The following is a 14,142-nucleotide window of genomic DNA, read 5'->3' as shown; positions in this document are numbered from 1 at the left end:
AAGAAGACAGGAGTAAGAGGATCACTTGTGCCCAGGTACCCCGGGGCAGTTTCTTGCTGACAGGGGCACCAGCCCAGGGTATCAGGTAAATTATTACAATCACTGGGGGTGCCTAACATTTTGGCACCCCCCCTGTAATTATACATTTCCTTCTACTTTCAATGGCTATTGTTGCCAGCCTGCCCTGCCAAACAGAAAAGGATGCCATATATTGTGAATAGCTGGGCACTGGGCACACCTTGGCTCCTGTTCTCATAATGAGATTGTGTTCAAGTCTCTGCTTGCTCAGTGCTCATAAACATGCTTTATTCACTGGGGCTCTGCTGCCTGCCCTCCCGCTGACTGTCAGTAACCAATAAATAATGCGGAACCCCAGATAAGGGCACAGAGGTATTTGGCTTCCCCACAACACTTACCTGTATGTATGGCAAACCCAGACTACTAAGTTACAGGCCCGAGTGGGCTCATAACCCAGCAACAGGGGGATTTTACTGCCTTTGAGCTAACTGCAGCGAATTAACAGCAGGAACATATAAAATGACTCAGCATTCGTGTATTTAGCAGATCATAAAGACTCTTTTATAGGGGGGATATTCCAGCATGTTCAAAACCAAAACATTTCAAGTGCTGACAATGTATTTTCGGCTATTTTGAAGCTGTGTGAGCATACAGAGCTTCACTCATGCCTTGTAATAGGCTTTTAAATTAGTAGCTGCAATTATTGCAACAACCCATCCATCCTCATTTGAGATTTTTAACTTTAAAGAGGAGGTTAACCTTTAAGTTAGCTTTTATTATGTTATAGAATGTCCTATTAGTCTTTGTTCATTTTATTTTGTTTTTAAATTATTTGCCTTCCTCTTTTACATATTTCCATCTTTCAAATGGGGGTCACTGACCCCGGCAGCCAAGAAACTATTGCTCTGTGAGGCTACAACTTATTATTGTTAATTTATATTCTTATCTTTCTATCCAGGCCCTCTCCTATTCATATTCCAGTCATTTGTTCAAAGCTCTGCCTGGTTGCTGGGGTAAATAAGACCCTAGCAACCACATAGTTGCTGAAATTACAAACTGAGAGCCTGCCCTAGTTCCAGATCTACCTGTATCCCTTTACTGCATACCCACTGATTGAATCATTACCTCACTTTTCTACTCATCATCTATCATAGATATCAGTTAAATTAATCACATATAATGTAAAAGGCAAAGTTACCCGTTCTAGAAAGGCTCGCTATGAGTGTCTGCAGCAAGTCATGTGGTACACACCGACAGTAATGATTGGTCTTACCCGTTCTACCTGCCCTTCCTTGTGCTTTAATTTATAGACTTTGAGATTGGGCAGGAAGCTCTCGGAATAATTTTTATCTTCTACACCTTCTATCAAGACACCATGAAAGGCAAGTCTACAGGTGTTGGAATGGATGTCGGTGTCTAACTTGGAGCCAATAACAAGACACAACTTGGGGCACGTCACGGGTTTTTCAAATTCTAAGAGGGCCCACTGCTGCTTGGGTATGGCTTCTTCTCCTTGGTGGTTGTCCACTTTGTTCTGCTCTGAGTTCTTGGAGTCTTTGGAAATGTAGCCATCCTGGTACAGATACTCCTTCCCGAAATCAAACACATTCGCTGGCAATTCTTCATTGAAACTGGCAGGGGGGAGGCTAAAGAAAGTCACTTTTGCCATGACTGTTTCATGGCTGACAGTTATGTGAAACTTGGCCTTGGTTTGTAGGGATCCTTTGTAGTATGGTATTTTATTTACAGATATTATAGCTGCATGAATAGTGTGCAAAGACTCTGGAGTACATACAAGTCCTCTTTCCAGCAGCTTAGGGTCAAACTGAGTCACACAAATACCCAGACGATCTCCCTGTACTGCCTGGCTGACCGGCTTGTGGAACATCTGCATGCTCTTCACCTTTTTGGTAACCTGTTTGAAAAACAGAAATAATTGTAATAAGAAATGGTTCTAAAATAGAATGTCTATCATAAAATCAATTGAGTATTTAGGCAATGTTAAATTAAGAAACTGATTGGGTTATTCTTTATTTATACAGTGCCAGTGTACTGAGAGCATACATTATTCCCATCAGTCACTGCCCAAGTGGAGCTTACAACCTAAGGTCCCTATCACACACACTGGGGCTTATTTGTATCAGGAAACAGAAAACCCACAAAGACATTGAGAAAAATACAGACTCCTTGCAGATAGTGCCCTGGCTGGAACTGAACCTAAAGCGAAAGAAAGCAAAGCTAACCTCTGTGCCTCAGTAAACCTGCTGATAGTCAGCACCAGGCCAGGTTCCTTTCTCCTCCTCTGTATTCACCTTGCAGAACCAATAATCATCAAATTATAAACAGCAATCCATATTCCAATTTTCCTAAAAAGACCTTTATTCACATAATTGGCACAGGCCAGTATAGCAACGTTTCAGGTCTACATTAACCCTTTGTCAAGCTAAGATAGAACTGAACCTAAAACAATGCTACCCTCTGCCCTTACACAAATATAACAATATAACAATGATCCCTTATCTGAAAACCTTTATCCAGAAAGCTCCAGATTAAGGGAAGGCCATCTCCCATAGACTCCATTATAATGGAATAAATCAAATTTTAAAAAAATGATTACCTTTTTCTCTGTAATAACAAAACAGTACCTTGTACTTAATCCCAACTAAGATATAATTACCCCTTATTGGGGGCAGAACAGCCCTATTGGGTTTATTTAATGGTTAAATGATTCCCTTTTCTCTGTAATAATAAAACAGTACCTGTACTTGATCCCAACTAAAATATAATTACCCCTTATTGGGGGCAGAACAGTCCTATTGGGTTTATTTAATGGTTAAATTATTCCCTTTTCTCTGTAATAATAAAACAGTACCTGTACTTGATCCCAACTAAGATATAATTACCCCTTATTGGGGGCAGAACAGTCCTATTGGGTTTATTTAATGGTTAAATGATTCCCTTTTCTCTGTAATAATAAAACAGTACCTGTACTTGATCCCAACTAAGATATAATTACCCCTTATTGGGGCAGAACAGCCCTATTGGGTTTATTTAATGGTTAAATGATTCCCTTTTCTCTGTAATAATAAAACAGTACCTGTACTTGATCCCAACTAAGATATAATTACCCCTTATTGGGGGCAGAACAGCCCTATTGGGTTTATTTAATGGTTAAATGATTCCCTTTTCTCTGTAATAATAAAACAGTACCTGTACTTGATCCCAACTAAGATATAATTACCCCTTATTGGGGGCAGAACAGCCCTATTGGGTTTATTTAATGGTTAAATGATTCCCTTTTCTCTGTAATAATAAAACAGTACCTGTACTTGATCCCAACTAAGATATAATTACCCCTTATTGGGGGCAGAACAGTCCTATTGGGTTTATTTAATGGTTAAATGATTCCCTTTTCTCTGTAATAATAAAACAGTACCTTGTACTTAATCCCAACTAAGATATAAATAATCCTTATTTAAGGCAAAACAGTCCTAATGGGTTTTTTTTTCATGTTTTTAGTATACTTAATGAGCTATAATCCAAATTATAGAAAGACCGCTTATCCTAAAATGGCAGGTTCCGAGCATTCTGGATAACAGGTCCCATATCTGTATAAAAAAATGACTTTTCATAGTTAGTATTTCTTACAAGAAAGAAAGAGCAATTTTGGAAATGAAGAGAGAGAATAACAGTTTAATAACCCATTCCCAAGTGTAACATCTGTATAAAAGATCAGTTATGTTTCATACTTCTTGCTCTGTCCTTCTGTATATAATCCCTAAACCCGTTAGCCAGTAGAAGATCAGCAGAAGATGAATTACAAGCACCTAACACAAATGAGTGATGCTTTGTATGAGCAGCAGCCTGTTTGCAATTCCCTGCATACTTAAAGGGGAACACCCCCCAAATATAGCTTTTTGAAAAATAAACATAATTTTAATATACAACAACAAAAATATGCAGCCTTTTCATGATTTTTAATGTAATAATATGGTTTGGAACAGTTCCCTAAGCCCCGCCCCCTGTTGATCTGGCTGGCTACTTTGTGACTCAAATAAAATGTAACAGTAGCGCCTGTCCTCAGCCTTCAGCCTGCATCCTCCCAATCCCACAATTCCCTGCACACGTGATGTCAATAAGGAAAGGAACATCCCAGTGCAATGCATTGTGGGTTATGTAGTTCCTGCATGCTGTCTGTAAGCTGTGGAGCAGTTGTTATAATTTGTAACATCAGTGTTTTAGTTCCTCCTCCCCTGCCAGGATTTCAAATGATGCAGAGAGAGAAGATCTGTTTTGCAGCTGGATTTCAGCATATAAAATGTTATTTATTTATACTTTTTGAAGGAACAGATTACAGTGATAGGGATATTAGGGGTTTCTGTGTGGCTATTTAACAAATTTTGGTTCGGAAGGCGGTTCACCTTTAAATAAGGCTGGAATCTATTTGCTGAGCAATGACTAGGCTACAGGAACTGTACAGACAGAGCTCACAGGCCCAAGTGGTGTTACATTGCAGCTCCCAGCAATCGTCAACTTGACAAAGCATCTCTGTAAGGAAAGTGACCTGCCGCACTGTCTGGGAGACTCAGGTCCCTTAAAGACATTATGAAAGATTTATGCTGTGTATCAGCCGGCAGAGCACAACATGCAAGCAGAGACACTGACTGTGTAGTGGGTACAATTACAGAAGATCTCTGTCAGATAACATAGATAAACAGCTCAGAACTACAGACAGCCGCTGGCACGGGCCTGGGGTTAAACACTGCCTCTTCATGCCCCTTTGCCATCCGTTTATGCGCAGAGAGTGGCCACTTGGTAGTTAAGGACTTTTTATGAATGAACCTGTAAGCCCATATGGAATCGGCAATTCTGGGATTGGTGCTGGGAAACCACAATCAATATGAAGCTCCCATCTGCTAGCGAGACGTTGCATGTGTTTTCTCAGAGATTATTAGAGTAATTCATTTCATTTGCTTGTAGGGAACCATATCATGCTGAATTGGAACACAGGCATTTTAGGAATATTTGCCTCTAATAAGTTTTTAGGAATCATTTATGACCGCACTTGTGGCTACGGGGAGGGAAAGGTGCAATAGTTGCACAACTGGACCCGTTCATTTATGCGGACTTTGCACTAAGTTGCCTTGGTTCTTTCTCAAATGCAAGCAAGTGCATGCAGTGATGCCTTGTCAGATTTTTACTGACCCTCCCGCTTCCAAACCAAATCCTACCCGTTCCGACCCACCCAATAGTTGCACCACTGGAGCCGGTCATTGAAGGCAGTGTTGGACTGGCCCACCAGGATACCAGGAAAACTCCCGGTGGGACCAGGTGTCAGTGGGCCCTCTTGCTTCTAACTATTTAGCCTATTTTCTGGTGAGCCCCTGTAATCTCTGTCCAACACTGATTGAAGGTGCGGGCTTTGTACTTAGTTGTATTTGTGCCACCTTTTTTTTTCCAAATGCAGCAAGTGCACTAGTGATGTGTAGGAAAGATTTTTACTGATCCTCCTGCTTCTAATCCGAATCCTATCCATGTCTGGCCCCATGCAGACGGGGCATTTTCGAGTGCAACGGTACAGGCGGAGTGAGCCACAGTCCCACTAAAGATGAGCACATTTACTTTACTAATGTTCGTATTTTTTTAAGCAGAAAAAAAAAACACAAAAGACAAAACTTCACCATCTAAAAGCAGTTGCAGACATTTAGAAGGCAATAGCAGCTGTCCTAGGCAAACTGTAACAATCTGGAGGTTTTAGAGGTTTTGGGGGCCTTTTTTTTTTGTTTGTAATTGCATGAAAATTCTTATGAAAACATTTTGAGCTTTTTGAGTTCTTTTTGATTTTGTTCCGCATTTTAATTCGCTATTTTTCAATTTGAATCTTTTAATAAATTACTACTAGTTCTAGACTACAAGTTCTAAACTAGACTTGTAGTTCTAGTGGAAATTATTTTATCGTGGTTACAAAAACACTCTAAAACCAATAAAATCAGAACCATGATTAATTGGCCTCTTAAAGTATGGTGATCAAAATTCGGAAAGGCCCTTTATCTGGAAAGCCCCAGGTCCCAAGCATTCTGGATAAGAGGTCCTATACCTGTACTAATAAAATTATAAGAAAAAAATAAACAAATAAAAACCAAATGCAGGTTTACATGGCTGGAGAAAGCTCTGAGTCGCTCAGTTACATGAAAAACCCAAACATTTGCTCTCAGGCCAGAAAATTCTTTCCAAAACTGACTTGCAAGCTGATTCTCAGCCCTGACCATAGTCCACTTGTGTTCTGTAATATCCACTGTATTTACCACCTAAGGTAGAAAGGAAGCCTTTACAATACTATTATTATTATATTATTATATTTATTTAGGCAGAATTATCCCAGAGCGAACAGCAGGACAGAGTGAAGCCAAGGCACACAGACGTGACTGAGGAGCTCCAGTGGAGCTGTTGGCTACAAACAATGTGCAGAAAAGGGGACGGAAAGTTGATGGAAAGGTTAAAAAGGGAATCATATTAACAAATGTTAAAGGTCCCATATGAGGGACTAAAACAGAACATATCTGAATGAGTGACATTAAAACTCTTATGAGGGGCCCATGAGGTTGCACCACTGCCCATTTTATATTATTCATAAAGTAATTGCTAACGAAAGCAGTATCTGTTCTTTGTTATTCTCTTCACTCTCTGCTCTTTACCTAAAGGAATACTGTCATGGTTTTTTTTTTTTTTTTTAAACCCATCAGTTAATAGAGCTTCTCCAGCAGAATCCTGTATTGTAATCTGTTTTTCAAAAACGCAAACAGATTTTTTCATATTTAATTTTAAAATTTCCCATTCTTCATTTCCCAGGGTGCCATAGCCATGTTATCTGTGCTCTGATAAACTTCAGTCACACTTTACTGCTGCACTGCAAGTTGGAGTGATATCCCCCCCCTCCCAGCAGCCGATCAGCAGAACAATGGGAAGGGAGCAAGATAGCAGCTCCCAGTAGGTATCAGAATAGCACTCAATAGTAAGAAATCCAAGTCCGGCTTGGGACTCCTCCAGTTACATGGGAGTAGGAGAAACAATAGGTTGCCTGAAAGCAGTTCTAATGTGTAGCGCTGGCTCCTTCTGAAAGCTCAGACTCAGGCACAATGCACTGAGATGGCGCCTACACACCAATATTACAGCTAAAAATACATTTGTTGGTTCAAGAATAACATTTTATATGGTAGAGTAAATTATTTGTAAACAGTGCAATTAAGAAATAAAAAGTGTCCAAGGAAAGCCATCAATCCCTATAATGGCAAAGCAGCTGGCCAGTAAAGACTACAGGGCGCATGTGTCTGCAAGTGCAGTGTCCAAAGTGCAATTTTAAGTGCTACTGCCATGTTTTTGTGCATGTAGAGGGGACATCACTGGCAATTCACTGTATTTCACTTTCTGGGGGTCATTTATAAACACCGGGCAAATTTGCACCTGGGCAGTAACCCATGGCAACCAATCAGATGTTTATTTTTGTTGTTAAACTTGTAGCTGACTGGAAAAAGTTAATCACCGATTGATTTCTATTGGTTACACTGCAGATCTGCCCAGTGTTTATTAATGAGCCCCAGATTGTGCAGTTTTGATATCACAGCAAACAGCATCTTGGCTTCCCTTTCCCTTCTGACAAAATCCTTATTTATTCCCTACTCGCCACACTTTGTAGTGTTAAAGTCACTTTCATTAAACAAAGTATTGTATGACTGATTGCCACTGGTTCCAATCCAAACCACAATTAATAATGGTAATTGCAAATGTCTGTACACTTCTTAGCATTAATGTAGCACGCTAATAGGATGGCGGGACTGCAACTGAATACCTTATTCAGGGGAATTATTTGACAAGAAGAAACAACATTAATTCGAAAGTATCACCTTTCAAGGTCACAAAAAAATGAGAGTGTCAGCGAAAATAAAGAAAGGAAGTTGAATAAAAGCTCGAACATTCCTTAGGAAATTCCAAAACGCAGCGGGACACAAAACGTAATATTTACCGGATGTATACAGCCTTGGCTCGTCCACTTGGAACACTATTTATTTTGCCTTGTCGCATTTTAAAAAGACACACTTTGAGTCCTGAATGAATGTATGTATGTATGTATAACTTTATTTATAAAGCACTGTACAATTTTACAATATATACAATTACACACAGGACAAGTGTCATAATAAACACAATAAATAAGTATAAATACAGAGAGATTAAGTGCCCTGTTGTATGAGACACAGTAGGAAGGAGGTCCCTGCCCTGTAGAGCTTACAATCTAAGTGGGATTTACAAACCTGCCCGATTTTTAGATATCAGTTGGGCAGTAATGGCCCCCATACATTGATTTACAAGCTGCCGACTCTGGAGGGGTCAAGTCGGCAACTTATATTGGCCCATGTATGGACAGCTAGACTTTTAAACCAACATCTGTTGCTAAGGTTTAAAAAGTAGAAAAATGTAGAAAGAATTAAAAAACGAAAAATAGAATAACAAAATGACCTTAGAACTCCTAATCAAGCTCTTGAAAACTTTTCAGTTGGTCTTCATTTTTTTTTTATAAAATTTGCCTTCTTCTTGTAAATCTTTCCTGCTTTCCAATGGGGGCCACTGACACCGGTAGCCAATAAAGTGTTGCTCTGTGAGTCTATGATTTTATGGCTACTGTTATTTTTTGTTACTTATCTTTTTATTCAGGTCCTTTCCTATTCATATTTGAATTCAAAGTACAACCTAGCAACAAGATAGCTGCTAAAATTGCAAGCTGAAGAGCAGCTGAACAAAGAGCTAAATAATTACAAAAAAAAAACAATTTTTAACCAATTGCAAATGCTCTGAATATCACCCTCTCATCATACTAAAGTTTAATTTAAAGGTCCTCGCTAGCACCACAGTAGAGAGCACATGACTCAAGGGACATTGCCCAAACCTTAGTACGCATTTGCCCTGCTACTTGAGCCTGTATGGTATGCACCCACTTAGAACTGTAAGCTCTGCAGGGCAGGGACCTCCTTCCCACTGTGTCTATTCTTATTCTCCCTGTGTGTACTTTTCAACATTGTAAAATTGTGCAGCGTTAAATAACCTTATACAGGTATGGGAACTGTTATCCAGAAATGCTCAGGGGTTTTCTGGATAAGGGGTCTTTAAGTAATTTGAATCATCATACTTTGTCTACTTAAACATTTAAACATTAAATAAACCCAATAGGGCTGTTCTGCCCCCAATAAGGGGTAATTATATCTTAGTTGGGATCAAGTACAGGTACTGTTTTATTATTACAGAGAAAAGGGAATCATTTAACCATTAAATAAACCCAACAGGGCTGTTCTGCCCCCAATAAGGGGTAATTATATCTTAGTTGGGATCAAGTACAGGTACTGTTTTATTATTACAGAGAAAGGGGAATCATTTAACCATGAAATAAACCCAATAGGGCTGTTCTGCCCCCAATAAGGGGTAATTATATCTTAGTTGGGATCAAGTACAGGTACTGTTTTATTATTACAGAGAAAAGGGAATCATTTAACCATTAAATAAACCCAATAGGGCTGTTCTGCCCCCAATAAGGGGTAATTATATCTTAGTTGGGATCAAGTACAGGTACTGTTTTATTATTACAGAGAAAAAGGAAATCATTTTTAAAAATGTGAATTATTTGATTAAAATGGAATCTGTGTGAGATAGCTCCGTTTTCCAGATAACATTTCCCATACCTATACATACACGCAAAAAGAAAACAAACAAAGTAACAACTTGTATCAAAATACTGCTCTCTCAACTGCTGCCCTCCATCACTGAGGTCCTATGTTCAATTCCAGCTAGGACACCATCTACTAGGGGTTTGCGTGTTCTCCCTATGGTTGTGTGGGTTTCCTCCAAAACATACCGACAGGTTAACTGTCTCCTGATAAAACTGACCAGTGTGTGTGACAGTGATAGGGACATTAAGGTGGCCATACACAGGACGCTTCTAGCTGCCAATATCTGTCCTTTAGGCCAATTCGGCAGCTTATCTGCCATATATACAGTAGGTACATGTAACGACGGGCCTCCTCGACTGACACCTGGCCTGAAATTGTCCAGATCTCGATCGGCAGGTTTGATTTTCCCATCAAATCGGGGACCGCATTAGCTCATTGATACAGTCCCTGAACTGGCGCCGCCTATACCCGCCGATTAATTTGATTGTTTGACCCTAAGACCAAATGACCAAATTAGCCCGATATCATCCACTCGTAGGTTGGTATATAGGGAGAAGATCTGCTCACTAGGCGACCTTGCCAAGCGAGCGGATCTTACTGTGTATGGCCAGCTTTAGACTGTAAGCATCTGAACGGTGTATAATCTCTGGCACAGCTCTGCAGAATATGTCGGCACTATATAAATAAAGAATAATGATACATCATACTAGCATTCACTGTTAGTAAGGCATACTGTTGCCTGTGGTTTTCATCTGTCTCATTTATAATAGACAGAAAAGAGAGCTCAGCAATATCAGCTATCACCTAGTTTTACCCAGAATCGACATTTTTTATTCAATGAATCAGACACATCTTAGTAGTTTGTACACGATAAGACGTAATATGACTATACCCATGCATAAACAGCAAGAAACGCAGCTAAAGGTTTCTACATAATGAAGCTGACGAGCCGCCATTAGGGCCCCTGGTTTCAAATGCCGCCTATAAAAGTATGAGCCCCTTTGGTACGGAAAAGCAGTTCTATAAATATATTTGTGTTTGCTTTGTGTCACGTACAGGAGTGTGAGCAGCCACCTATCTTAAATAGAAATCAGCCTGGGAGTATACGCAGCCGGGCAAGGTAATTCTCCCAATCTCAGGAATGAAATGGAGACATGTAAGATCAGTGGTGCATGAATATTTACCCAAACCAGGCTTTACTGCACTCGACCTGGGTTCAATTTTGCAAATTAAAATGAGCGCCGTGTGGATGGGGAGATTAAAGCACAGCGTCCTAGAGGCTGCCTGGCCGCTCGCGAAGGTATTAAGTGATCTCCGCTCCCGTATGTTGGGCTATTTCAGCTCTGTTATTGGATGAGGTCAAGAGCGACTTAAAAGCGGAGAGCGAAGGTCGCTTGTAGGTCATGATCTTTTATGGCCCTGTATGAGGGATACACAACCCTGTTATGCTAACTAATTCCACTATAAAATTAAAAGTAACTCTTTCTTAATGCTGTGATCCAGACCTTTGTTCTGTATAAATACAACACGCCGAGGCAATACGGCTCTGCCCAAGCACAAACCGATCTTTGGTCTCTTTAGATTTCCTATTGTTCAGCATGTTCCATGCATGGCAGAATCAGTTACACAGAACAATTAAAGGGATAAAAATTAACAAAAATAAACACCTTGGAATCACTTTGGCTGAGCCATATCATTTAGCACTAACTATCGGGTCCCTGTGTTGTTGGTACAGACCGATGCTAGGAGGAGACTTGTAGTCCAGTGGGGATGCACCGAACTCAGCTTTTCAGATTTGGGCGAAACCCAGAATCATTCGTAAGGGATTCAGCCGAATACCAAACCGAATAAGCATACGCTATTTTGGATTTGGAAGGGTATAGCATGTGCCAATTAGGAATCGGATTCAGTTTGAACCCTGCCAAAAAAGGCCAAATACTGAACCGAATCCTGGATTCGGTGCATCCCCATAGTCCAGTGATGGCAACCATGCAGCAATACTCCAACTTCTTGGACTGTAACTTTCAGAATTGTATCAGCCCACAGAAATGACAAAAAATAATTTTTTTAATCAGTTATTTTACATTCTGACCCTCTGAGTTTGTGTTTCTAAGCTCAACATGGTTACTAGGGTGAGTGACCTAGCAATCAGACAGCAGATCTGTGAGGAAACCGAAGTACCCGGAATAAATCCACACAGACACGGGGTGAACAGATTTTACCACAGGAAAAACTCACCCACTTTGAATTCATTCCTTTTCATTCATTCATTTAGAATCAAGTTTATGACATGGTGAACTTCAATTTTCACCCACTGGTAAATACACATCTAAAAATCCTAATGGAATAAAAAGAAAGTGGGTGAATTTTTCTGTTAACAAACATTTTGATAACTGTGCCCCTCAAGATTCAGGTGATTCGAAATCCTGCAAAAAGTACCAGGAGTCGACCAATTACTGGATTCAGTGCATCCCCACAATAAGACATTCAGACTGACCCATACCAATCAATATTGGCTGCATATCCTAATATAATTTCTCTTCCCCTCTTTAATTGAAAGGTGGGGGCCTCCAAGTCACCAGGTCAGTATGGGATTCAAAATAGGCCCTGACATTCCAAGTACACAGAGGCCCAATCAGCCCAATAAATAGTGAGTGTCTGTGGCATCTTACAGCAGCCCCGCTGCCATTTGTCAGAACCCACAGGTTGCCAGTCTGGGCCTGGGTGCCTCTATATATTATGGGGCTTATTGAAAAATATCATATTCTCTGTAGTTTATTGCATGGCCATGAGCCCTAGACCTTCTCCCCACTGCTCATCTGAGCATACCCCATGGCCTAGCTAATTCCTATGCAAGTAAAGCAAATTTGATACAGAAAACAAGGCCAATAATCAGCACCAATCACACCATCATGACCACTGTGGCCCCTCAAAACAGACGGCCTAGTGATTTCAATTAAAGAAAACAATTGCCCCAAAGCACTGGGGACTCTCTCACTGTACAACGTCTCTGCGTTTTTCTTTTTACTTCTCCCAAAGAACCCAGATGTGCTCAGGCTGATCAGGGAGGAAAAAAGAGCTCAAAATCAGAGCGAGAGCCAAGGCTTTTGTTCTTGGGCATTGTAGCTGAACTAATTATTACTGTATGCTAGCTAATGAAATAGTGTTGCCACATATTAAATAAAGGACCAAGAGGATGAGTTACAAGACGCGCAGCAAAAGGTCTGAGGACGGACTATAAATCTAATTTTTACGCTTACTTATCAAGTATAAAATGTCTCTGAAAAGTCAAACTTTTACTGGTACCTATAGGTTAAGCGGAGACTGCTCAACTTACCCCGGGTGGTTCATTATATCAGCAAATATCTATGGATGAAACTGCTAGTGTGGGCCAATGCTACATTTGCTAAGCATTTAAAATGCAAATGTTATTATGGGTTCAATGAGCACAAGATGTTAGATAACTATGCTACAATGCTAAGAAATGAGAGGTCAAAACTGTAGATTTCCAACTGCTGTTGCACTGCCATCCCCATCGTCTCCTATTCAGCATGGGGTGAGTGTTCTCAGTTACTGCTGAACTACACTTTCCAAGAAATAACCAAGAACCAAAAAGGAAGGTTATGGTAGTAAAGGGAACTACACCCAAGTGAGAGAAATATAGAGACCTGCATGGGTCTGAGTGTAACCGCAACCAACCTAGGATTGCAAGCTGCATTTTTACCAGCTTTGATCCAATACCAATGTGAAATATGGAAGTGATGTCATCATAAAACTAGAAGTTATGTCATAAAGGACTGTACCAGATTTAACCCGCAGACCCACCAACTCCTACCTCCCTTATTTAACTACCCATTTTGTGCTTAATACCAATATTGTCTGAATGCCTGTGAATACCAGTATGACTACAAAACTCTAAGGTGGGTTAATAAATGGAGGAGAGGCCATAAAATATAGGTGGAATATACAGTCATCAAGAACGAGGATGGAGGAATAACACACCCAAGCGGAGGGCGGAGTATTCCAGGGAGATGTAGGGGCATTAGAGTAACTGACTGGCTTTTTGGTAAGGAGAAAATACACAAAGGAGGATGCAGAGGTAAAAATATATACCCGAGAGGGAGTGATGAGAGAGTAGTACCAATATTAAGAGTGAGCAATAAAAAGGTGAAGTGAATGGTTGAAAATTCAACCACATGTATGATATAACATGAAAAGAGCAAAAGAAGGGCCTTCAAGCTGGACCTTTAGGTGTACATTGGAGAACAAATGGCCATTCTCCTCAAATCTCACCCTAACTGGCCTTTGGGCTGAGCCCCGCCCCCCCATGCCACTGCCAGCAGAGCAGCCCCAAAGCTTGGGAACCCCTAATCTACATCAATCAAAGCAATGCGATGTAAATTCAGAT

At 40.3% G+C, this 14,142-nt stretch overlaps 1 protein-coding gene across 2 annotated transcripts in view; it reads right to left on the bottom strand.

Moving 5' to 3' along the window:
* Positions 1–14,142, bottom strand: part of eefsec (eukaryotic elongation factor, selenocysteine-tRNA-specific) — a 186,416-nt gene that overhangs the window by 109,280 nt on the left and 62,994 nt on the right. For both annotated transcript variants that reach the window (XM_031901177.1, XM_002933081.5), the window contains exon 5: positions 1,292–1,933. In XM_031901177.1, coding sequence (XP_031757037.1) covers positions 1,292–1,933 — 642 coding nt within the window. The remainder of the gene's footprint in view (positions 1–1,291; positions 1,934–14,142) is intronic.

The sequence above is a fragment of the Xenopus tropicalis genome, chromosome 4, assembly GCF_000004195.4.
Source record: "Xenopus tropicalis strain Nigerian chromosome 4, UCB_Xtro_10.0, whole genome shotgun sequence".
NCBI lineage: Eukaryota > Metazoa > Chordata > Amphibia > Anura > Pipidae > Xenopus > Xenopus tropicalis.
Note: the sequence above shows the minus strand (reverse complement) of the source record. Positions and strands in the feature narration are given on the sequence as shown.